This window comes from Dromaius novaehollandiae, chromosome 8 (genome assembly GCF_036370855.1).
Source record: "Dromaius novaehollandiae isolate bDroNov1 chromosome 8, bDroNov1.hap1, whole genome shotgun sequence".
Lineage (NCBI taxonomy): Eukaryota > Metazoa > Chordata > Aves > Casuariiformes > Dromaiidae > Dromaius > Dromaius novaehollandiae.
Window position 1 is genome coordinate 29,875,262 of NC_088105.1, and position 23,930 is coordinate 29,899,191.

General features: G+C 41.4%; 1 protein-coding gene across 3 annotated transcripts in view; it reads left to right on the forward strand.

Annotated features, from left to right (window-relative positions):
- The window catches only part of KDM4A (lysine demethylase 4A), a 28,108-nt gene extending 4,501 nt beyond the window's left edge, over window positions 1-23,607 (forward strand). For all 3 annotated transcript variants that reach the window (XM_064516089.1, XM_064516090.1, XM_064516091.1), the window contains 17 exons: window positions 532-581; window positions 1,105-1,208; window positions 2,285-2,422; window positions 3,414-3,664; window positions 4,409-4,599; window positions 5,746-6,110; window positions 8,100-8,220; window positions 8,832-9,010; window positions 11,224-11,428; window positions 11,793-11,869; window positions 12,613-12,668; window positions 13,753-13,861; window positions 16,012-16,200; window positions 16,889-17,059; window positions 17,577-17,696; window positions 18,746-18,838; window positions 19,883-23,607. In XM_064516089.1, coding sequence (XP_064372159.1) covers window positions 532-581; window positions 1,105-1,208; window positions 2,285-2,422; window positions 3,414-3,664; window positions 4,409-4,599; window positions 5,746-6,110; window positions 8,100-8,220; window positions 8,832-9,010; window positions 11,224-11,428; window positions 11,793-11,869; window positions 12,613-12,668; window positions 13,753-13,861; window positions 16,012-16,200; window positions 16,889-17,059; window positions 17,577-17,696; window positions 18,746-18,838; window positions 19,883-20,023 — 2,560 coding nt within the window. In that variant the 3' untranslated portion in view covers window positions 20,024-23,607. The remainder of the gene's footprint in view (window positions 1-531; window positions 582-1,104; window positions 1,209-2,284; window positions 2,423-3,413; window positions 3,665-4,408; window positions 4,600-5,745; window positions 6,111-8,099; window positions 8,221-8,831; window positions 9,011-11,223; window positions 11,429-11,792; window positions 11,870-12,612; window positions 12,669-13,752; window positions 13,862-16,011; window positions 16,201-16,888; window positions 17,060-17,576; window positions 17,697-18,745; window positions 18,839-19,882) is intronic.
- Window positions 23,608-23,930: the final 323 nt, after the last annotated feature.

Consider the following 23,930-nt stretch of genomic DNA (forward strand, 5'->3'; position numbering starts at 1 on the left):
GACATAGCCCTAAAGTGCATGCTGCAAGCTACGTGCATGCATAACAAGTGTGATACTGCACGTGGCATGGTATCACAAAGGATTTAAGCCAGTCTAGGACTGAGCTGCTGAAAGAAATGGTTCCATTTTCTCCCTTGCTCTGTGTTTCTCCTTGCGCTGGTTCTATTGATCGTATGACTGTGAACTGAGTCATATCAGGAAGGGCTCTTCCCTTTCTTCTTGCCATTCACATTTTGCTGTACAAATCTGTTAACTAAATGGCTCAGACATTTTAGTACCTTGGCTGCTTAAGCAAAAGTCTGTGGAAGAGACGGTCAGCTTCTGCCTATTGTTTTTCCTTGGAATAGGGAGATGAAAGTCTTTGATTAAGATTTTTAGCTAATATTGTCAAACTTTGAAAGAGACAGCATAGAGATGGAGGAATTAGGAAAATGACTAATTCATGCCTTGATGTCCAGTTATGATTTCCAGTCAAACTTAAAAGATTTTGTCATGTCACTTGAACTTAGTGTCTTGTTCTTATGACTGCAGGTACTCTATCCCTCCAGAACATGGGAAGCGACTGGAGAGACTTGCCAAAGGTATTTCTGCAATTTTTTTATGTCCTAACTCTTGTGGAAGGTGAGATGAACAGCTGCAACAGGTTCCGTCTCTCTTAAGAGTATGACATGCCTGTAATGTTTCTAAGAGCACAGCCTGGCATGACTGAACTGATTATTTACCTTTTATAATATATGCAGGGTTACTTTTGTGTGTTTGCTTATATTATACACAGTTCTGGTCTGGGTAACCTTTAATGAGAAAATCCTTAACTATTGATTGTCAGAACTAGAAGGATATACCCAAAGAAAGAGCCTTCTGTGTGCCGTCTTTCTTATGCTCTTTCAAACTAGCATCTGTTAAAGACAAATCTGCAGGAGTTGCCTTTTTTTGGGGAGCCATTTTTCTTCAGAGTGCAAGTTAGTGCATTTCATATGAAGTGGTCCTTATTTTTAGGTCAAGGGAAAAATACTGCTTAGATTGTAGCTTTTTAAGAAAATATTGAAGAATTAAATCAGTTCACAGCAGAACATTAACATCTCTTCTTGCCTTTATTTTAAACAGGTTTCTTTCCAGGAAGCGCCCAGAGCTGTGAAGCTTTTCTCCGTCACAAGATGACACTGATCTCTCCCTCAATTCTGAAGAAATATGGCATCCCATTTGATAAGGTTTGGGAAAGTATTCATATTTATACCAACTCAGGCAAGACATTCGTGCAACCCTGTCCCATCTCTAACAGCAGCCAATAGCAAATGCTTAGAGTGGAGAACAGCAACAGGGAGGGCGTATGGAAATACTTTCCCACTAGCCTCTCTGTTTACCCAGCAAGTGGGTACTGAAAGAGTTCCTGAGACAGAAGAAAATCTAGCAAGAACTATTAAAAACAAAGGCTCTGTCTTCTGTCAGTTTTTTTTTTTTTTTACTTGAAACCATGTACAACGTCCCATGTCGGATAATTTTACTGCTTAACTGTGTACACTGTGAAGAGAGATTTTTGTTGTTGTTGTTGTTGTTCCAAATTTGTCCACTGCTAATTTCATTGTGATCTGCTTCCTCGAGAGAAAGTATTACTTGTTCCCTGTTGACTTTTTCATGCTGTTCATAAGTTTATAGACTTCTCTGTTCTGCTGTCTTGGTTGATTTCCATATTCCCCTGCCAGGCACACTGAAAAGTCCTAGTCTGAGTCCTCCTTCAGAAGAGCTGTTACATCTTTTGGGGTGGCAGAAGGGTTGCATGAACCTTTGTTAGGTGGTGGGGAAAGCCTGGTGGGGAAGGGTGGTGGGGAAGGCTGACTGAGGGTTGTACTTGAATATGAACAGCAAAAGAGAACAAAAGGAAATTTCCAAGATGTGTATGGATAGAAGTTGTACTTGGCAGTAGACACTGTTTCCCCCACACCTTCAACAAATACAGATGAGTATCTGATAATTGATTTATGACCCTCAGCTCATCAAGGAGTACTTTCCATGTATAACTACTTTTGTGCTACTTCGACCAGTTTTGTTGTGTTTTAGTAAAAAACATGTAGGAGTGTTGCTTTCCAGCAAACAGATATATATCTTAAGTAAGAGAACAGTGAAGAAAAACATCAAATCTATCCAGTGTAGCAAGTAACTCCAGATGCTGTCTGTGGAAGGGATTTCAGATATGTTGCATGAGGGGTTCAGAAGTTCCCTTTATGCATACCCACAAAGTAGACTGTTCAGCTGTGAATAACGATGCAGTGTTGCAATTGTTTTCTAGGTGACGCAGGAGGCTGGAGAATTCATGATAACTTTTCCTTATAGTTATCATGCTGGCTTTAATCATGGATTTAACTGTGCTGAATCTACCAACTTTGCTACTCTTCGGTGGATAGAGTATGGGAAGCAGTCTGTACTGGTAAGCAGTCTGTCACCCATCTGTTGCATACAAATAACCTGAATGCAGGTGCTCTTCACTCCTAATGCTCTGCTGCTCATTAAGCCCCTGATGTTTGTTTTAGGGAGGTGAACTCAGTGTTATATCCATTTAAGATGTGATGTTTGCTTTCTAATATGGTAGCAAAGTCCACTCAGCCTCCTGTTCATGTCTTCATTTTGACTGTGAATAGAGTGTAACATGTCTTATCTTTGTGTCGATCAAGTGAGATTTGGGTTAAGAGTTCAGAAAAAAACAAAAGATAAATTATTATCATCTTTCCAAAGGTGAAAGGCTGTGCTTGGTGGTCAGGGCTAATCGGTATTTTGTGCCTGGTGTTTAAACAATTATTTATTGACTGTTTAGACTAGAAGTTTGTCTTAATTTATCAAACTAGGTTTGTTGGCCCAGCCTTTAGACTGGATAGTGTTATATCTCTGTAAAGGTAACTCATGTTAATGAGGCACCTTTACAGAGAGATGTTTTCAGAAGTTCATGTTGAAGTGAACGCTTTCAAACACAAGTTGTAGGCATGCTTGGACAAGGGGAACCTCTGCTGCTCTGGATTGGCCCAGAGTTTATATGGTTCTGATGTCCTCATTATAACCCCTGGCTTTGCTGGCTGTTGATGTGTGAGCACGTGGATTTTTAATGTTGCCAGCTTCTACCAGCAACTCTGTTGATAGGGCTTTCTTTCTTAGTTAGTGTGATACTTTTTGATTTGCTGTTTCATAGTTCTTGCTGACTTTTCTGCCCAGTTTCTAGTGAGTAACATAATGTATGTCCTTTTGATTTCCTGGGGCATAGTCTTGAGAGTTTTGAGGCTTAAATACATGAGTTTGTGCGTTGGTGTTTTGGGGGTTTGTTTGTTTGTTTTCCCCTTCAGTTAAGCTACTGAAAGCAAAGTGGTGTAGGAACGCGGAGTAAAATTGTTGAGTATACGGCCTTACTTGAATATGTTGTGTGATTACAGTGCTCATGTCGGAAGGACATGGTGAAGATCTCCATGGATGTGTTTGTAAGAAAATACCAGCCAGATCGCTACAAGCTTTGGAAAGCTGGGAAGGATGTGACTGTCATTGACCACACTCTTCCAACACCGGAGGCAGCAGAATTCCTTAAAGGAGATCTCATGCAAAAAGTCAAGAATGGGAAACAGTGTGCTGAGGAAATGGAAACTGGGGAAACATGTAAAGAGGAGGTGGATGGGGATGAGACAAAAAGGTAGTGTTACACATAGTCCTTTCTGCTTTTCTCTCAGATTATGAGAAATTGTGCCCTGCTGCAATTGAATGTTTGCCATTCCCAAAATACAATAGCAGAGTTAGCAGTAGTCTGTTTTCTTGGGAATGGGGTTTACCCTTTATTGTTTTTACTGTTTGGATGCAAATTGATGATGGTGCGGCAAGCAGGAAAATCACTGGCTTGGAAAATCATAGTTCTTCATCTTTGGACAGCTGTCCAAAGCCTGGACTGGAAATATGCACCATAATACTAGGAGGCCAGAAGAAACAGGCAGTGAATTAGGATCCTGAGAAGGTACTTGCTAGCAAATTCCATTAGTATCAGTGCTGAAAGTTGCTATGCTGGTGTGCAATTCCTGTTCGCTGCAGACTGTGACAGGCTCATCATTTTATTTTTGCTGTTGAATACTTCTCAGGCAGTGTCAGCCACTGTTCCTAACGCTTTATTTATTTATTTATTTTTTTAAGGTAAAGAATGTCTGGCTAGAACATAGCTCCGTAACACATTAATTAATAGATGTTGAGGAGTCATCCCTAAAGATGACTGATTTTGCTTTTGTAAAAGCCAGAAACGTCTGCAGAATAATTTGTAAACTATTTGGCTTGCCGTATGCTGGCTCTTAAGATGCTGTGACCCAAACCAGGCTGTATTTTGTGTGTCCACAAACAAAACCAACTAACTTGAGATGTTCATCAGTCTGATATGTGGATTTGTCTTCTACAGTGTGCCCAAGCATCGCATAGGAACTAAGAGGCATAGAGTCTGCCTGGAAGTGCCTCAAGAGGTGAGTGAAAGTGAGGCCTTCCCCAAAGAGGAGTTGAGCTCTGTGCAGTATGAAGTGGATGTGGCAGAGCCTCCTGTGAGACCTCCCAGCGGACTTGTGCAGCAGGGTGAACGAGGGCTCAAGCTTCCAGGTAACTGTGGATCAAGCTTTATCCTGGTATGTGAGGACAGAATGTTACTGTTCAGGGAGAGAAACTGCTAGAGCTGAATCCAGAGCACTTACTGAAATAAAAGGCCAATTGATGGGATGTCACCATGTCCAAAAAGCAGGTGATGGTTTGGCAAGCAGTTCAGAAACTTGCTGTTAGGAGTGTGAGACATCTCCATTTTTCAAGACAAGAGAGTCACTTTAGGAAGTTTTTACATTGTTCCCTGTGGTTAAATGTATGTGACGCTTCTGCTAGCACTTTGAGTAAATGAGATAACCAGAGTTTGTCTGAGCTGTTGGCTTTTGTGGTTTAAGTGTACATAACTTCCCAGTGACAACTCTATTAAAAGCTGTCAGGGAAGAACAAAAGTGTAGGCAACAATCCTGTAGCTGCTTGAATGACTGACTGACCATGTCATGGGGGTGTTGCATTGCAGCTGGTTTAAAGGAAATGGGAAGTATTGCATGAGACTTGCTTTAAAAATTATTGTTTCTAGCTTTTGATTTTCTGTTCTTATTTTGCCTGCCTGCATATAGAAATATGTTGGATATCTCAGTAGTCTAAGGCTTCTGTAGAGTGCTGTTTTGTAATGTGACCTTTGTTTAGAAATTGTACAGTTGTTTAGTAAAGCACGCACAAATTTCTGTCTGGCGTGCTTTACAGATGTTTTCTATGTAATATAGAAATCAGTAGGCTGGAGGAAAATTCGTGTGGCTGTGTTGGGTCAGTTATCTTCCACCTTGACAATGGTCAAGGTGCCTATGCAACAATACAAGAACAGGGCAAGCATATATGATGCCTTCCTCCAGAATTCTGTTCTCCAAGCTTTTGCAACTTACGTTTAATAATCCTCTGTTGATTTCTCTTCTGTTAAATCTTCCTTGAACCGTGGTGACCTCTTACCCACAGCATCGTGCAGCCAGGAGTTTCACCGTTTTCTATTCACTCTTTACAAACCACCCATGATTTTATAGTGTTTGAATTAATGATCTTCTCTCTACCTGACTTTGTGTCACATTTCTTTTGTGCTTAGTAGCCTTCTTCCCTGTTTGGCTTTGTGCAAACAGGTGCAGGCTGTTCTCTGTGCTGCCTAGACTTTAATAACAGTTAGGATATCCTTTCTTCTAGATCGTATGGACTCATCAGCCAAGTTTGAAGAACTGAAAACGGTGAAGCTTGAGGAGGAAGAAGAGGAAGAGCAAGAAGCAGCTGCATTAGATCTCTCTATTTCACATGCTTCAAACTCCACTTCAGCTCTGCCAGCTTCAAAGCCGAGTTCAACTTCCACTGTTCAGCCCAGCTCACCAGCATATTCTGGTTCTTCAGACTGTGAATCCACTGATCTGTTGCCAAAAAGAACTCTTCCTGGGCCAGCTGGGGTGCTTACTGTCCACAGCTATGCTAAAGGAGATGCCAATGGATCTGACAGCGAGCAGACTTCAGGAAAGAAAGCCAGTGCTACAGCCAGTGTGAATGAACAAGAACTGGCAGAGGTATGAATGTCAAGAGTACTGAAAGCTTAAGGGCTGTGTTACATGGTCGTGGATTTGCTGTGACAAAACTTCCTATCTGTGCAGATTACACTTTCATTCTGTTGGTATTTGCATAGCAAGTCACTTAGTAATTAACCTGTTTTCTGATACCTACAGATCAATGTGACATTCCATTAGAATGCTTTAGCAGCTAGTGGTGTTTTGAATATTGTTTCCCTGAGTGCTACAAAGGGACAGAAGTAAAATTAAATACTTGGACAAGCTTAATTACCTTCACTTCTTATTTCAGCCCAACGGTTTTGATAATCATTCAGACTGATAGGTGATGTCTTGGACATTGCAGGATGAAATGGTTTCTCAAATCATTTCTCTGAGTGATCTTACTGCTTAATCCAGCCTACTAACCACTATCTTAAACTTTTTGCTAAACAAAAAAATTAAGATGAAAGTCTTGCTCTTTTTCATCTTCTAGGGAAACAGAGATCCTTTGTTTTGAGAACTTCTCTAAATAATTTTACTGTTTTAAGGGAGAAGGGTGTCTCAGTTGGTTTTACAATGGTAGTGTTACAGGCTAATCCAGGTACTGTTATGATAATAGACACCTGTTTGCATCCAAGGTGAATCTTGTCCAGTTCAACATTTATTACAGGCATGTGAATATATGTTTGAGCTTATCTTTTTCTGTAAAATTGCATACATCTGCCCATATATGTGGCTTTTTAAAACAAATGACAAAAAAAGTTGCGGGGAAAATGTAAATCTGAATATTTTTAAAAAGTCAGTGAATGTTTTACTAAACAACCCAATCAAGAGAATGCTGTACTAGTTAAAATCTTATCTGTCATTGCTATCTTTTCAAATAATTTTGTTTTCCTTTCTAATTATGTATTGAAGTGATGTGAGGCTAATAATGGTTATATCTTCAAAATCTAGGAAGAACAGAAGCAGAACAGCAGAAAAGCAAATCTGGGGATAATTAAGCTGAAATTGAGGAAGAGTTCTCATGTATACATTAATTAAAGAAATTCCGTTGCTGGTATTGGTCTATTACTGGACACTCAATACAGGGAAAGCAGAATTGCTGAATAAATGTAATTGATGTTCCTGTGTACAGTATATTTCACAACAATTTTTCCATCAGATGGTAACTGGGAATACTAATTGCCATTTGAATAAAAGCATTTCTGTTTCTGAGAAGTCTTGTAGCCAACTGCTATGTAGGAGATCAGGGATGATGACTATTATGCTCTCTTCTGCCTTGCTGTGTAAAAAGAGGAGACTTAAGAAGATGAAGGATGTATTTAATCATAAGATTTGTGTCTGCTTATAGAGGAATCACAGATTCAAAACATGACCTTCTTCTACTGTTACTGGGGCTGTTAAAAATTGTTGCCTTTATTGCCTTTCTTGTCAAGTTAGTAGTGATTTTGTCAGTGTGTGTCACTGTTTTTGTGCAAGACCAAGGGAAGAGGAAATGACTTTACTATTGTGGTCTCCTCCTTCCAGTCTGTTTGGAAAGACATCTACACAAATAATAAGCAGATGGGGTGGAAATGTCCTTCCACTTAAAATAAGCCTGTTAGTTCAAGATGCCTGAGTACATTCTGGAATTCTTTTTCTAATTTGGTATCTCATTTTACCAGAATGCTTGGGACTTCGTATCATAGCTCTTCTAAGTTGAACTGTTCAACTCATCTTTTTTTGTTTCTGTCTATAACACCCTTCTTAGCTTTTTATGCAAGCCTGGGACTGGCTACACTGGGACTTGTGCAAAGTCCATATCCTAAATGGCTCAACAGAGCTAGTATGGAATTGAACAATGAAAATGCACTGTTTAGTTCTGCTGTCTGTTTTCTCTTTGCAAAACAATGCAAGCAGTTTTTTTAAAAACTTGGTTACATTTAGGTTTCTTTAAGTTCTAAGCAAGTTTTTAAAAAGGTCAAAAGGACATGTACTTATATGACTATTGAATTGCTTCTCCTTGTCCAGGTAGCGAAGGAGTACATAAGATCAATGAAGGAGAGTAAAAAGTCCAAGGGCCGTCGCCAACCGTTGAGCAAGCTTCCACGCCATCACCCACTCTTGGTTAAAGACTGCATTAGTGATGATGGTAAGTGTTGTGCACTTTGGGGAAACTGTTGAGAGCCTTAGCTTCTGTGGACAGTGTGAGGTATTCCATTAAGTAACTGGCAATAAGTGGTAGGCAAGAAGTGGCAGTCATTTAGATGAGTAACACCTCTACAGCTTAGACAAGGTTCTTGCTTCATTTTTTTGTGTTTGCGTCATTAAACTGTTCTCTCAGGATGTCTTCCTTTTTTCCCATTCCATTCCCTGGCAAATCACAACTCTGAAAGGAAAATTAAACCGCTACCAGAGGCTGTTGCACAGTTGAGTCTTCCTTAGAGCATAGCAATAATTGATGTAAATATTCGGTTAAAAAAAAATCGTCTTTGGCTGACTTACTCTTGACAAGCTTTGGAGTTGGTACTCTTCTCACCCCGTAGGCTTATCTTGAATCTCAAGCACAGTTGCTTGATTAGTAGAAGTCATCTCTTAAAGAGGAGACCCAGTTATTGCCTCCCATCACCCTTTTTGTAAGTTGTATTTCTGGTAGCCTTGCTGTCGTCTCCATTCTTAACCTCTTGCTTTATTTGGTTTTATCTGCAAGAAAGATATCTGTAGAAGGACACAAAGTTACTGAGTAATGATCTCTTACTGCAGAGGCATCAGAGCAACTAACTCCTGAAGAAGAGGCTGAGGAGACGGAAGCTTGGGCCAAGCCACTTAGTCAACTGTGGCAGAATAGGCCACCCAATTTTGAGGCCGAAAAAGAATACAATCGGACCATGGCTCAGCAGTCTCCATACTGTGCTGTTTGTATGCTCTTTCAGACGTATCAGGTATGTAGCCCAGGTCTGCTAATGTTATAGGAGAAGTGCCTGAACAGCTTGCTGCTGTGGTGCTTAGTTTTAAAACCGTCACTTTGTATGTTGCTAGCTAAGCAAAAGCCCTATCAGTGTCGCAGTCTTCCCAAGGAATTGTTTCAAGAGAGCGTGATTCGGTGAACCTCACTGTATACCCAACATGCGCTGCCTGGAGGTTCTCAAGGATTCACTCAGCAGTTTCACAGAAGCTTATATGTAGAAAGTTCTCTCGTTAGAACCACAAAACAGAGCTTGAATGTTGCTGGAGTTGATTATAAAATCCCATTTCTATTTTTCAGACTGATACCTTTACTTTTTAAGCCTTTTTTTCTTTAAACATTTGAAGTCCACTCAAAGCACAAGGTTTTTGGGGAGGTGGAAAGAACTTTCTCGTAAGTAAAATGAAATAAGTTGTTTGTGGGTGGCATTTATCATAGGTAGAATGCTGTCTTCTCTTGGAGTACATCCATATTGGCAGTAACGCATGTAAATGTGCTTTAGCAAAGTGGAGTTGTGGAAATGTACAGCTTGGGATGGACTGCAAAACCTATTTGGCATGTTGAGTAAACGCATAGGCAGGAATCCCACACTGAACTTCTTGCTGTGCCTGAGGCAGATAGTTTTAAGATAGCATGTTCCAGCTGCAACTTACAGATAGTTTGCCCCTTCCCACTTCATGAGCTAAGCATATTTGATTCGTTTGATATCATTGTGCGAGTATGGTGGTTCTAGAAACATGTTCACCCTAGTTCTGGAGATAAAAACTTAAAATTCTTATTGAGGCTTTACATTGTGTATGGTTCCTAACTTACATGAAAAGCATTACAGTTCTTGTTCGATATTTCTACCTGGGAGGAGGTCCTTGTTTGGACTGGAAATTCTGCACAAAAGCTGCATAGTACGCAGGAATGTCATTGGCACTGGCAGCGTATACAGTTGACAATCTGAGAATGATTCAAATTCTTTTGGCTTCGTTTTCAGTTATAAACGCTATAAGCTGAAAACTAGCTGTGGGTTTTCAGATGTCTGTCTATGCCACACAGCAAAGCAGAAACCATTCCAAGAACTGAGGTGTGGTTAGTGTCTTCATTACAACTTCAGAAAGCCTATAGTAAGTTTGAGAAGTCACTTCAGTGATGTTGAAATAGATTTGCACAAAATGCCAAACAAGTGCTTCTTTTTGCTTTATGTGAAGAAGAAGAAAGGTCTCATTTTCTTCCACTTTGTTTCAGGTTTCCTCAGTCATTTAGTCTTTTGCTTGACATGCAGTATTCAGTGTTAAGTAGATACTTTTTAAGGAATCTGAATCAACAAGACTTGTTGGGAACGTTTCAGTTGAGTTTGAACTGTGTTCCTGTACCAGGCCTTTTTTTTCCTAGCTTTTGATGCACTATGGGAGGGACAGTGCAGCTTCATTCTACAAAAGCACTTTGTGCTTATAGGTTTTTTTTTTTTTTAAAGATTAGGCAAGCTACTTTTTGGTGGCCTATAAGGTACAAAGAATAGTTTGACATTTTTTTCCAAAGAGAAAGACTGGTTTCTATTTAGCTGTTAAGAAGGGTAGCTTGAGTGGAAGTATATCTGTGTAAGCTGTACATGTAATTGATAGTTAGTTTGATTTAGAGTAACAAGTTACAGAAGATTAACCTGAAAGTCTCCGGGTCTTTCATTGGGAAACTGCACTTTTTGTTGGCCTATTTCCCAGGAACAAATTAATTTCAAAACCCACTAGACTTGTTCAGAGCTAGACCATGCAACAATAATGGGGATTAAAATAGATACGTATTCATGTGATCATAATCCTCCAATACTGAGGTAAGATCAACAAGCAGTGTTGGGAGAGATGCAGCAGAGGTGTTTGCAGTGGTGCATGAAGTGGGCCTGGTGATTTCAGAGGGAACCTTCTGTCAAAGGAGATGCAGTTTAATGTATGTCCTGCTGCTCATCAGAGGGATGCTGTTCATACCTTACTTCTAGCCATTCAAGTAGAGGATAGTTTCGTTCTGAAGTTGCGATAACTGAGGATTTTGTAAACAAATTTTATTTTCACCTAACCTACTACCTCTTGAATCTTTCAGCACCGTCATTCTTTCTTTAAACTGGAGTTATGTATGGAATAACGGGGAATAAATTTGATATGAGGAAGGCTTTTTCTTGTAAAACTTGTATTTCCTGTCCGTACCTTATAGGCAGAGTGTGGAGGCCACAGTCAAAACTCTGGAGTAGCTCCAAGTGCTGTGGATGGGAAGGTCCGAACCAAGCCCCTAATTCCTGAAATGTGCTTTACTACAACTGGCTGCAGCACTGACCTCAATCTCTCCACCCCTTACTTGGAAGAGGATGGAACCAGTGTACTTATCACCTGCAAGAACTGCCATGTCTGTGTTCATGCAAGTGAGTACATCCAGACTTAACTCTAAATTCTAGTGTTCTCTGTAGTTAGTCAGTACAAAATAAGCTTCTACCAGTCTGTTAATCTACAAATAGACTAAAGTCAGCCCTTATCTGAATGGTGAATATTTGCAGCGCTGGCCTATGAAATATTTAGCTGGCTGCATGGACAACTTGACAGCCCTGGGGTTGGGTCCTGTGTACTTCAATTCCAACTCCTGTGTTACTTCTGGACTCTAGGGGAATGGGGCTCCATTTGAGTGAACGTTGTTTCACAGAATCACAGCATAGTTGGAGTTGGTAGGGACCTCTGGACATCATCTGGTCCAACCCACAGGTATGTTACTGAAATATGTTTCTGTTCTAGGTTGTTACGGTGTATCCCCTGACAAGGCCACTGAAGACTGGATGTGCTCCAGGTGTACAGAGAATGCCTTAGAAGAGGTAGTTTTCTCATAAGACCTTCATAGACGAAGCTGGTGCATATGGGAATTTGCTACAAAGTCCATTTCCATACTGTTATATTTTTGATTCCCTGTTGTGAAACGCGAGCAACTTAGAGAAAGTTTTAGGAGTCAGTCTCTTGTATCTTGACTTATTTTAAGCTAGTGGTCATGAAATCCTTTTACCTAGTGCAAAGCTGCTGAGCTCAGGCCAGCCGTAGAGGGGATGGTGTTTTGCATGAACATCAAAATTGCTCCTTTGTTCTTAATATATTGCAGCTACTATTTGTAGAGCAGAAAGTAGCTTCTGTCATGTAACCAGGAAGATGTGAACACATGAGGAAGGCAAGAGTAAAACTATTCCTTTGAACATTTGCGTAGACTCTAGTTCAGCAGAAGGGGGTTAACCTTTTGAATTGTATCTACTCATGCTTGTTCCAGATCCTTGTAGACATCCTCGAGGGAGATAAGGTGTTGCCTTCGTAAAAGAAACCCATAATGAGTAAATTGTACAAGTCTTCAGTGACAGGTCTGCTTGCCTTTGACAGCTTTGGAGTCTATCCATTCCCCTAAAGGTGGCAGCACCTAAGATTGCAGGAAAGACCTCTGTCAAGTGTTCAGTTCTCTCATGACAATGGAACAAGTTTTTTTTCCTGTGGATTTGCATTGTGAGGAGGAAGTTTTGAAACAAGTGCCCAACTCTGGACTTCACTCTTTCAGCTAATACTTTCTTCCTTGTGACAGGACTGCTGTTTGTGCTCATTACGAGGAGGAGCACTGCAGAGAGCCAATGATGACAAGTGAGTGTTCTAGCTTTATTGGTCTTCAGGGCTCAATGCCTAAGCAGTTAGTTAGTTAGCCTAGCAGTTAGTTGTATGCTAGGCTATATGCCTAAGCGGTTCAAGCTAGGCTGGTAAAGTAAATGTCTGCATTTGATGGAATGGAGTGACCAGCAACACCTTTCATGCTTAATGTTATTCAGGTGTGCTTTCATGGTGTTCACATTGCATGCTGAGACATAAAACAATCTTTATCTCTTCAGGTAATGCCTCACTCCCATTCTGGTCACACTAGCTGTTAGTTGCTTCGTCTTTTTAAGTACAAAGTGCAGAGTTTTTTGACTTTGCTTTCGTACTTTTGTAAGTACAAAGCACAGAGGTATAATGCACCACGTGAAAATAAGGCTCCTGGTAAGATAACATTTCTCAGGAACTTCTCACGGATGATTTTGACTTCTCCAAAAATGGGCATGTGGTGGGGACACAGAGGACAACTGTAGCTTGCAGCAGCATATCTTCCAGTTCAGTGTCACTTTGCAGCAAGTATCCTCTTTAGCACTGCCTGTCCAGCGTCCCTCTTTGGTGTGATAGATTGTCTGAAGTTACTTGAGGCAAAATGCATTGGTACAGGCTTGTAGCACCATGAGGTAAGGTATGGAAACTTGGCCTGAAAAATTTTTGGAAAGCATATGGAGCCTTCAGTCCCTTGGTCATCGTCTCAAAACTAATTCAGGAGTGAATGTACAGTTACTATCTGACAGGTTTGTGGGGGAATAAGTATATCAGGCAGGCTTTTGTGATGCAGGTATGCAACCAGCAGAAGTCGCAGTAAACTGCTCGTCTGTTAAGGCTGCTAGTAGTAGCTCAAAATTATGAAGTATATTTTTGTTGTTGCTTGTTTTTGCCCGACTTAGGCGGCTCCCATTGCTAGTAGTAGGAAGGAAGATTACACTGCTGGTTCTTGGCCTTTGTGTGCTGAAGCAGAGGCTGTTCATCTTGGTTTGTGTATGCAGCAAGCTTCATCAGAACTTACTTAGGATGCAGAAGCATTCTCTGTTGGCCCAGTGTGGATTCATTTTTTTTTTCCCCTCTTCTGTCCTGGTAGATGGGTTCATGTGATGTGTGCTGTAGCTGTATTGGAGGCAAAATTTGTGAACATTGCAGAGCGCAGTCCTGTAGATGTCGGCAAAATCCCCCTGCAACGTTTCAGACTGGTAAGGAACACTTGTGCTTTGCTGTTGACTTTTGTTGATCTTGCTAATTCCGTCTGTGAGTCTTGGTCCTGAAGGAGAGAATACACTGCTTTTTCTGTACAATGGAGATCAGAGAAAATGCAGACACTGTTGCTAGGAAGATATTTGCTTGACCCAGTTACTGATGCTCCCTAAAGCTTCACTTTACTTTTTTGCACTTACTTGAGTAGTGTACCAGCTCCTGGTTTAAGCAGCTCTTGAAGTCAGTGTTGTATGTTATTACAATTTAACTAGCTATTAGAAATATTTATGGCAATAACTCTTGTGTATCTTATGCATGTAGACATCCTTAAATACTTTCAAAAAGATGGACCAAAACTCCTCTATCATCCTGAATTCAGTGAAGCTGCTACTTTATTTGGAATTTTACTGTAATTAACTATTTGCATATCATGCCTCCAGTTAACCAACTCAGTGGCCTTAGTAGATAAGGCTTTACAATGTTTTCTTTCTTTTTCCCCAGCTGTATTAAATGCTGTGGATTCTAGCTGCTATTTGCAGTAGCCACTTTATTCTGTGGAAATCAAAAAAGCAGCTGTGGGAAAGAGGCTGGACTCCACTTTTCACTGTTTGCTTCCTCTTCCCTAGTTTAAACTGTTCTTGCTTACATGAAAATAGGGTTGGTTCTAACCTGCAGAAGGTTTCTGAGAAGAGAACTGTTTAAATGTGTAATCTTTGATCTATGAGCAGTACTCTTGAAAATTCAGTCCGAGTGTCCCCCTCGGTATCCTGACTCCAGGAATGGCCAAAAATGAGCACTTAGGGAGAAGTAAAGAGAGGGCAGGCATAATACAATATATCACACTCTTTTGTCTCTGGCAATTTCCAGCTCAGGAGATTTCCAGAACCGGTTGTGGTTTGTTTTGTAGCCTCCAGTCCCTGGTATCTCCTTGAGCCTAAGTAAACTTTTTGCACCCATTTAAGCTTTTGCAAAGAGTTTCACAGATCTGTTACTTTGTGTTTGAGGAACTGCCTCATTCTGTTTTTTCTGGGCTGGCTCCCACCAATTTCTTACTATTTCTTATGTTAGAATAAAAAGTGCCTCTCCAGGCCATTCAGAATTTGGTAGACTTCTCTTATCCATCCAGCACCAAGTCATCTCCTTTTCAAACTGAAGAACTTCATCTACACTGTTTTCTGTGTGGAGAATGGAATCGTTCTTGTTGCTGTTTTCTGAACCCTTCCGTGTTCCTAGTATATGTTTATTCAGGTGATCAGGCTGTAGGTGGGTGCAGTTTTCAGTGTGTGGCGCAAGCTGGATTTAAAAAAATGGTGTAATGGTGATCTCTATGTTCTTTGTTATTTTCTAATCCCTACTTTTTGACTTGCTTTTTTGACTGCTGTTGAACACTGAGATGTTTGGGGATATGTGAGACATCTGTATAATGGGTGAATGTCTTCAGTAAGAAAGTATCTATATTTAACTATTCTAAAAAGTCACTATTGAGGGCAAAATACTTCTAACTGCTTTGCAAATACTAATGCATTACAGAGAGTATCCTTTTCTTATAACACCTAATCATGTCTGACCTAAGTGTAATTGGGTCACTGGTAGTAGAACAGACAGCAGGCATTTGAATGCACACTCGATCACTGGGAAAGCACAGAATTCTGTGATGCATCCCTTGGGCTCTTCCTAGCGTGTAAGTTCTGAGAAGATAGCCTTCTCCAAAGGGATGGGTCTCTTTCTGGGCAGAGTGATAGAACTTTAACCTATACAGGCCTAACTGTTTTTTCCATTTGTGTCTCTGGATCAAGGAAATCCTTTGCCCATGATACTGATCTTGTTGCTTGTCTTTGTGTAATTTAATAACCAGGTGCTGAAAGGCCCTGGAGCACTGCAGACTGACTTAACTCAAGGTCTCCTGTTACTAGAGTCCTGGGGTTGCATGCTTTGTGCATGTTGAGCTGGTAGATATTTAATATATATTTTCATCTTACGGGGTTAATTCTAGTTTATGACAAGGCAAGGATTCATAAATTTAAAGCAAGTCTTACGCTTCTTTTGATCAGAAAGTAGCAACTCCTTCACTGAGCATGGATGGCACAGTATCAGAAGCTTGGACCAGCTAGTCTTTTGTGCAGAGTAACCGCTAGTTTCCCGTCCACAGAAATGCATCTTCTGCAAGAAACGGAGAAAGAGAATTGCAGGTTGCTGCGTGCAGTGCTCCCATGGTCGGTGTCCCACATCCTTTCATGTCAGCTGTGCCCAAGCAGCAGGAGTCATGATGCAGCCTGATGACTGGCCATTTGTTGTCTTTATTACCTGCTTCAGGCATAAGATTCCATCTCAGGCAGAGGTGAGTAGGTGTGTGACTTCCAGCATTTAAGTTGGAATTTCTTGGAGGAACTGAAAAGCTTTAGACTGTGTAGTTTTTAAAGCTCCATTGAAGGCTTGACTCTCTCAAAATGTTCGGCATAATCTAATAATGTTGGTGTTGAATTCTAACCTCAGCCTTGCTACTGCTCTAAGTGATCTTGACTCTTTTTTTGGGTTGCAGGACAGGAGGACTGTGACAGCTACTTTCCTCCCATGGCTGTTGTAATGAGGAATAATAGTGTTTTTATGTTGTGATATTAGATATAAGATTGTGCAGGAGTTAGTTCTAGGACTCCATCAGGCGATATGAGTTGTCATGGACTTTCATGCTTAGGTGATTGCCTGGTTTGTAATGTTCCCTTGTAGCCTTTTAAGCCATCAAAGCCACAACAATCCATTACAAAATATTTACTGTAAAGGCCTCGAGTTGCTCTGAGGAATGGGAGCTTAATTTACTAAGTAGCGTGCCTTAGGATTAGACAGCTGCAGCTAATGGATGGAGTTTTAAGCATTTGAAATACTAGAGGCAGAACTTCTCTGAAAATGCTGCTGATTGAGTACAGTTATTCACTCTGAGCTAAAATTTTTTCCTTTGACAGCAGTGGAGCTGTGCGCTTCAACACGTTCTTTATCATGTCATTATGTAACAAGTGCTTTTCTCCTCTCAGCGAGCCAAGGCTGCGCTCCAGGATCTGTCACCTGGACAGATAGTCATCAGCAAGCACAAGAATGGTCGCTTCTATCAATGTGAAGTGGTCAGTCTTGCAAAGGAGACTTTCTACGAGGTCAACTTCGATGATGGCTCCTTCAGCGATAACCTGTATCCGGAGGATATTGTGGTATGTTATGCAGTGGGAGTCTGGCTCCAGTAGAGGGCACATGGTGCTAGCGAATTCCTCCTGCTGCAGAGCAGACACTTTAGGAGAATTAGTAAGTGTTCCAGCCCAGTGTTGTGTTGTGACTGTGGTATGCTGCAAGCCAGCTGTGTGAGTATAAGTGAGACTGATTTAGGTTAACTGAGGGTAAATAGGAAGACAGTTGCACAGGTGTAACAGAGGGTGCAGTTAATCTTTTCCTGCTTAACAGTGATAAGTGAGTAGGAAAACTTGTTGGTACTTTCATACTGTTCCTGCATGAAGTACTCTGAAGCTACGCCCACCCTCAGGATTTAAAAGCAGATGATATCAATAGATGTTGCTCAACTTGTGTCTCCATCACTAGAACAGAATAACTGTTGGGACACTATGCAATGTGTCTCATACAGCTGGGATAGATTCCCCCTTGATTTGCTTGATCTTCATATAAGGAAGCTGCTGACCCTTACTTGTCTCCCAAATTCCTTCTTTTTGCTGCCAGAGTCGAGACTGTCTTCAGTTAGGTCCTCCTGCTGAAGGCGAGGTTGTGCAGGTGAGATGGACGGATGGACAAGTTTATGGAGCCAAGTTTGTTGCATCACATGCCATCCAGATGTACCAGGTACAGAACTGATACTCCTTTTTCCCTGCCTTTTGCAGTAACTTCATCTTCCTCAGCTGTCTGAAGGACTCTAGTCCTTTGCTTCTGGTCTGCTTAGAAGACCCATGGGAATTTGTTGCATCAGGATTATCATAGTCTTTTGTCTAAAGCCTTGCTGTTTGCTTTCAAAGTTGAATTGAAATGAGTAGTTCCTTGGGAAAGGTAAGCATCACACAGGAGAGAATTCTTACAGCAATGAGAATTACATCCTTATCTTGGAAGGAACATATCATGGAGCAACATGGTGCAGAAGACCCTGGCTGACTGGCAGTTTATGTAATCATACATGCACAGACAGCTGCCATCACCCTGTTGCCTTGGCTGACTTCTCTCTTTCTGAGGCCTTTTACATTGGACAAAAAGCTACAGGCAGCTCTTGTTTAAAAACTGAGCAATACTCGCATTTAATTGTTCTACTCAATCCATCTTTTACCTTTCCTGGCTTTGAGCCCAGCAAGTGCCTGGAAATTCAGGGTTCACAACAAGCTGATCATGTTAACAGGGCTGTTCTCAAAGCCAGCAGGGCTGTAGTTGGGTCACATTTACATGCCTGAGAGTGAGCGATCCAGTGTTTTCAGCAATGCCAAATGCTGGTAACACTCACTGGAGGTAACAGCAAAGTGTTTGCTTGCAACTCTGCTTAATCTGGCTACCTGCTTGAAAGTGTCAGCTTCTGAAAATCATTGGCCTTTTCTTCAGCAGACTCAGTTCCTGTAGTTTAAACTACTGTAAAATAAAGCGTATTTTTTCTGCTTAGTCAGAATGCATTGTGCCTTGTTACAAGAATATTCCAAAACTCGCTTGGCTGCTTTCCCTGCCAAGGAATTGGCAAGGTTTTGGTTAAAGTTTGTTGCAGTATACATACCCGCATATGTATCTTCTAAAACTCAAATGGTAGAAGATGATTTCAGGAGAGGCCTCTACGGGGAGGAAAAGGCAAACTCAGGGTAGGAGTGGACAGGGTCTAACTCCTGAGACTGTTGGCAGAACAAAATCCATTTTCCTGTCAGGTGGAGTTTGAAGATGGATCACAGTTGATGGTGAAAAGGGATGATGTGTACACTCTTGAAGAGGAGCTTCCTAAGAGAGTCAAATCAAGGCTGGTAGGTAAAGCGGGTGCAAGCATCTCCTAAATAAGTTCATTCTAATGTAGTTTGCCCTTGGACAGCAAGGGTTGTATACAGCAGCAAAGGATTACAATTTGATACTCTCTGCAAGTCTTTGTGAAGGTTGGTATTAGATCAGGTTACAGAAGCAAAGTTTATCTTTTGCCCTGGAGAGGCTTCATTCTCCTGCAAAGACTGGGGTGTGTAGCCCTGCGCATAGAGCTGCTGCTTAGGACGGTACTTGTCGCTGCCCCATCCCATCCTACGGTAAGCAGTTGCTTGCCTTATTCTTTGCTCTGAAAAGCTCCTTACAGGGTGGCATTATGGGAGCTGGCCATCTTTAAATTGTAAAGTAATTTAGGTAGGAAGGAAGTTCTGCAGGTTTCCGTTCAATACCCTGCTCAAAGCAGCACTTACTTTCCAAGTCGGATGGGGCTGCTCAGGGCCTTGTCCAGTCAAGTTCTGCTTATCTGCAAGGATGGAGGTCCTGCGACTTGTCTAGGTCCCTCTTCCAGTGCTTTATGCATCTCACTATGAAATATGCAACTATGGACAGCCTGCCAGGTATCTAGCTTTACCAGATGATCCTGTACACCATAATGCAAAACCTATTGGCAGGCACACAGAATATTACAAGTTTAAGAAAAGAGTGTATCACAGCGGACTCCTGTGACTGGGGGTTTAAACCAGTCTGCTCCGTAAGGCCCAGAATGCACTAGATTCCTTGAATTCAAACAGGTCAATGCATTTATTCCTTTAAGAGAATGACTGAGAACTTTCATTAGCTACTCAGCTAAAATTGAAACCTGTTATCCTTTAGGTGTCTGATTACAGTTTGCTTAAACTTATACCCAGACTTCTAAATCTATTTTTTTAAGATGTTTCTCTCCCTGTGCGGTGCAGAAACCCAAAAGGTCAGTTTTTGAAGAAGGCTGAATGTGTCCAAGCACCCTAAACCAGTCCTTTCTTTCATGCAGTGGGAGGATGTGTGGGCAGGGATTTGATCTGTGTTCTGGTAACTAATTCTGCTTTTCCTCTCAGTCAATAGCCTCAGACATGCGCTTCACAGAGATCTTTGCAGAGAAGGAAGTCAGACAAGAGAGGAAGAGACAAAGAGTGATCAATTCACGCTACCGGGAAGATTACATTGAGCCTGCGTTGTACCGGGCTATCATGGAGTAAGCACTGCCTGTGGCAGAGGAAGAAGACGCCCACGTCCCCAAGGATTTAAACGCTCCAGTACAACAGGCCATATTTGGATGCTTCAAATCCAGGGTGTTTTTGTTTTGTTTTTTTAAGGAAGCTAAAAAGCTGATGCTCTGCAGTAGCTGAAAGCCAGCTGTCGGATAGTGAAACAGATCCCATTTGCTGAAGCTGATGCCTGCAGACTCCTGGTCTGAAGTTGGGTCCTTACTGAATAAGCCAGCTTGGGGGTGCTGTTTTCATCTCGTCAAGCAGTCTTGCTTTTTTTATTAGAGACAATTTTGACAGGTGGCAAACTCTTCTGGGAGTTGTAGCCAGGAATCTTGGCAGCTGCAGAATAGTACAAAATGTATTGTTTTAATTGAATAATGTTCCTGATTTGAGGAGTCTCCCTGGTGGCTGCACCTGGGCTTGAGCAGGCAGTATTACTGGTGCTTGACATTGAACCTCTTTTTGTATTTATATCCATCTTTTTGTCTCAAGCAGCTTTAGCCTCTTGTTTCTCAGCACCTCCTTTCTGAGGGTTGAGCTGTAGGCCGTTCAGGTCCAAGCAGACAGGAGGTGCTTGTGAACAGGTGAAATGTGAAATTGAATCCTATTGGACAAATTATTTAACCCTCCATAATATTTTTGTTCTGATACTTGTTTTGACTTACTTATTCATAAGTTTAACTGTAATAGTATGTGCCTCAGTATCAACAAAATCTGTCTGAAGCCCTGCGCAGTGCAGCTCTCTAACAAGAATACACATTCAGCTCCCAAAGAGTTTCTTTCTAGTTTCCCCCCCAACTAAGGCAATAATGACCAAAGGGACGGAGCCCTAACTCTCCCTCCTTGAGATCCAAGCATCACGGTATTGGGTATGACAGGGCGGCAGTATTTGAAGCAGTGTGGCACCTCTTCTGTGGCAGCCCTTTGTGTGGCCACAGGCTTTTGCTTACAACAGCTAGACTTGGCTCTGAGAGAGAGACAGCATGCACTGAACTGTATGTGTTACTGAAAGGCTATGTAATGCCCTTCTGAAGCAGGAGTGCTGCCATGTTGCTGTCTGGCAAAGGTTACTGCAGTGTTTTTACAGAGAGTAAGTAGGGCACATCTCAGTTGTGTTGGAGAGAATTTGCTATCCCAGCAGTAGAAAGCTGAATTAAGTTGGGTAGTAGGTATACACTGAAGATCTGCCAACTTGCTCCTGTTAGTTTAAGCATTATCACACCACAGCAGGAGCCGTGTAAACATGTGTTCCCTTCCCATTGCTTAGGAAAGGGATTTTAGGCTGATTGGCTGCCTTCCTTTGCATGAAATGACTGGGTGATTTTCCTGATGGAGAAAAATAAGGTTACGTGTTCTCCAAAAGAAGTTTGAGGGGAGAATCTTCTAGCGAAACAGACCTAATGCATCCCTGCTCTACAGGGACATGGCAATGTGTCTGCAAAATCTGGATTTGTAACTTTTTTCCTTTGTTACATAAGAACGCTATAAACCAAACTATTCTGAAACCCCGGTGCATCAGTTTGTGATTAGCAATAAAATGTAGTATTGTGTAGTGATACAACTCTTGATCAGAAAAGTAATAAACTACAACTTTTGTAAAGAAAATCTCACTTATCCCTACATTTTTATAGGGTCAAGAGGCTGATATGAGTAGCAAAGATTTGCACAACTGCTGTTTTGCATAGAGTTCTCGTTCTGTCCGAGGTCTGTGGCAGAATACCTTGTTCATCAGTATTGGAAGGCTTGAGGAGATTCTGGAAGGAGATCGTGGCTTTCCTTTTTATGTTTTCCCATATCCAAAATTCCTGGTTGGTCTCAGGGCATTAAATCACTTTCTAATGGATGAAGTAGTTGACTTGATAAAACTAGGGTCTGGGAAGGCCAGAGCTTAGTAGCTGCAGATGCTCAGTCTGCGCAATGAGAACAGAATTGCACTTTGATGTCTTAGTCTGTACCTAAGCCTCTCTGGAGTGATGTGCTGTTAGCGAATGTGAAGAAAAGCTTGCAGTGTCTGCACAAATTTGGCTCTATTCTTTCAGCATATTTTAGGATTTGCTATTACTTCACTTAGGCTGAACACTACCTGCATATTACTGAAAAACAGTCTTTGCATCATCTCCTGTTTTCCCTCCAGGGACAAAAGTTGTTGGTGTTCAGACTTTTTTGACAGACTGCTATATAATTTAAATGGACTGTTCCCTCCAAGTGCTGTACTTGTGCTGCAAACACCTGGCTCTGAACAGCATGGTCCTAGAATGATGACCTAGTGCAAAGCAGCTGAATTTGTTTGAAATGTTTCAGCTGCAGCAGGTTTTGCTGCCCACCTCTTACAGTACTGAGTTTTCTTTTCTTTTTTCTTTTTTTTTTTTTCCTCCCTCCCAAGAGCTTCTGTGCCTGGTATTTGTTCTGGAACAGGAGCTTTGTTCTGCTGTGTTTTCTGCAGACTCCAGACTCATACTCTTGTCAGTTGGCTGCACTGTGTTGGAAACTGCTGCCATCCTGCGCTCAAAGACAAAGGGCTTTCCCAATTTTCTTGTCAGTTCTCGTGCCACACAATTTAAATGTGAGCATACTTTATCCCAGTGCAGTGAGTGAACTGCATATTGGCTTATATCAATGAATTTAAAACAAAATTGGAGCCCCTGACTTTGGGATCTATAGTATTTGACTTACCAAAAATCATGGGTTTTGTGGCTTGAAGTGTTGTAACAGTTAGCAATAAAAGCTCTTTATAGAGCAGCTATCTCAAAGATACATATGTTTTGAATTATCCAGACTTAAAGATCTTGACTGATAGCAATTTTCTTCAGTGGTTTGTCTTGGGAAGTGTATTTATCCCTGTTACAGAATCATTCCAGTGAGAGGATGGTGCTGCTGGAGTATCAGCTGGGCAGGTGCTTCTTGAATGTGTTCGTTCGGAGGTCGTGCTCAATACACACCCCGTGGGAACTCTGCTGGCCCCTTGTTAGATCCATTGCATGTGATGTTGCAGGCAACAGACTTCCTCGCCTCACTTTTCATGAAATTTCTATCTGTGGCTGGTTCAAGTTGGACCCATAAAAGGCATTTTTATTATAAACAAATAGTGGCTTGCCCTTAATTCAGAATGAGGTTGGCAAGCCAGTGATTACTTTTATAAGGTTTAAAAGGGTGACTGTCTTCTTTGTAAAGCACCTGATTGCGGTAATGTTTCTGCCTGTGGCTGGGCTTCTAGGAGACCTCTTGCTCCATCAGCAGACCCCTCAGATGACCAGAGACAGTACCTTCAGTAATAGAACTTACTCTCTTTGCTCCTTTTCTCTCTCCCCAGTTTTTTGAGCTGGGGTTGAACTGTTTCTGCACTGTTTGAGGAGCGTGGCCCGCCAACTGATCACCTATTCCAAAGCTTCCATGCATCTCTGCTCTTCCATTTTCTAATTGGGCTCCTGTTGTCTGACATATCTGCAGTTGTGCTTGTTTTTTTGGTTTTTTTTTTTTTTTTTAATGCAAACATGGGATGAAAACAAGACTCTGGTAGCCTGTATATTGTTTTCAGTTTGATCAAGTAATAAATCTAATTTCAAAATGGACAATCTCTAGACTAATTTCAGATCTGAAACAATGTAACTTGGAAATTTCATTGTGCTTCTAATTTTTCTATTAACATTTTTCTCTTTTGATACTTATGTCCTTAATGCTTATCCAGTAAGTTCTCAGGTGTCTTTCAGAGAGGCTGAGTGGTGTTCTGTTATTTAAGGACTCAGTCCAGTTAGACTAGAACAAGGGCAGAGACACAGATTCATCCTTCCTAATTGAAGTGCAGAACTGAGACACCTGCATAAAGAGCTGAGTTGCCTTAAGCTCCTTCTGTTGAGAGACAGCAGTAGTGCCAGAGGAGGAGTCATCAGAAAATCTT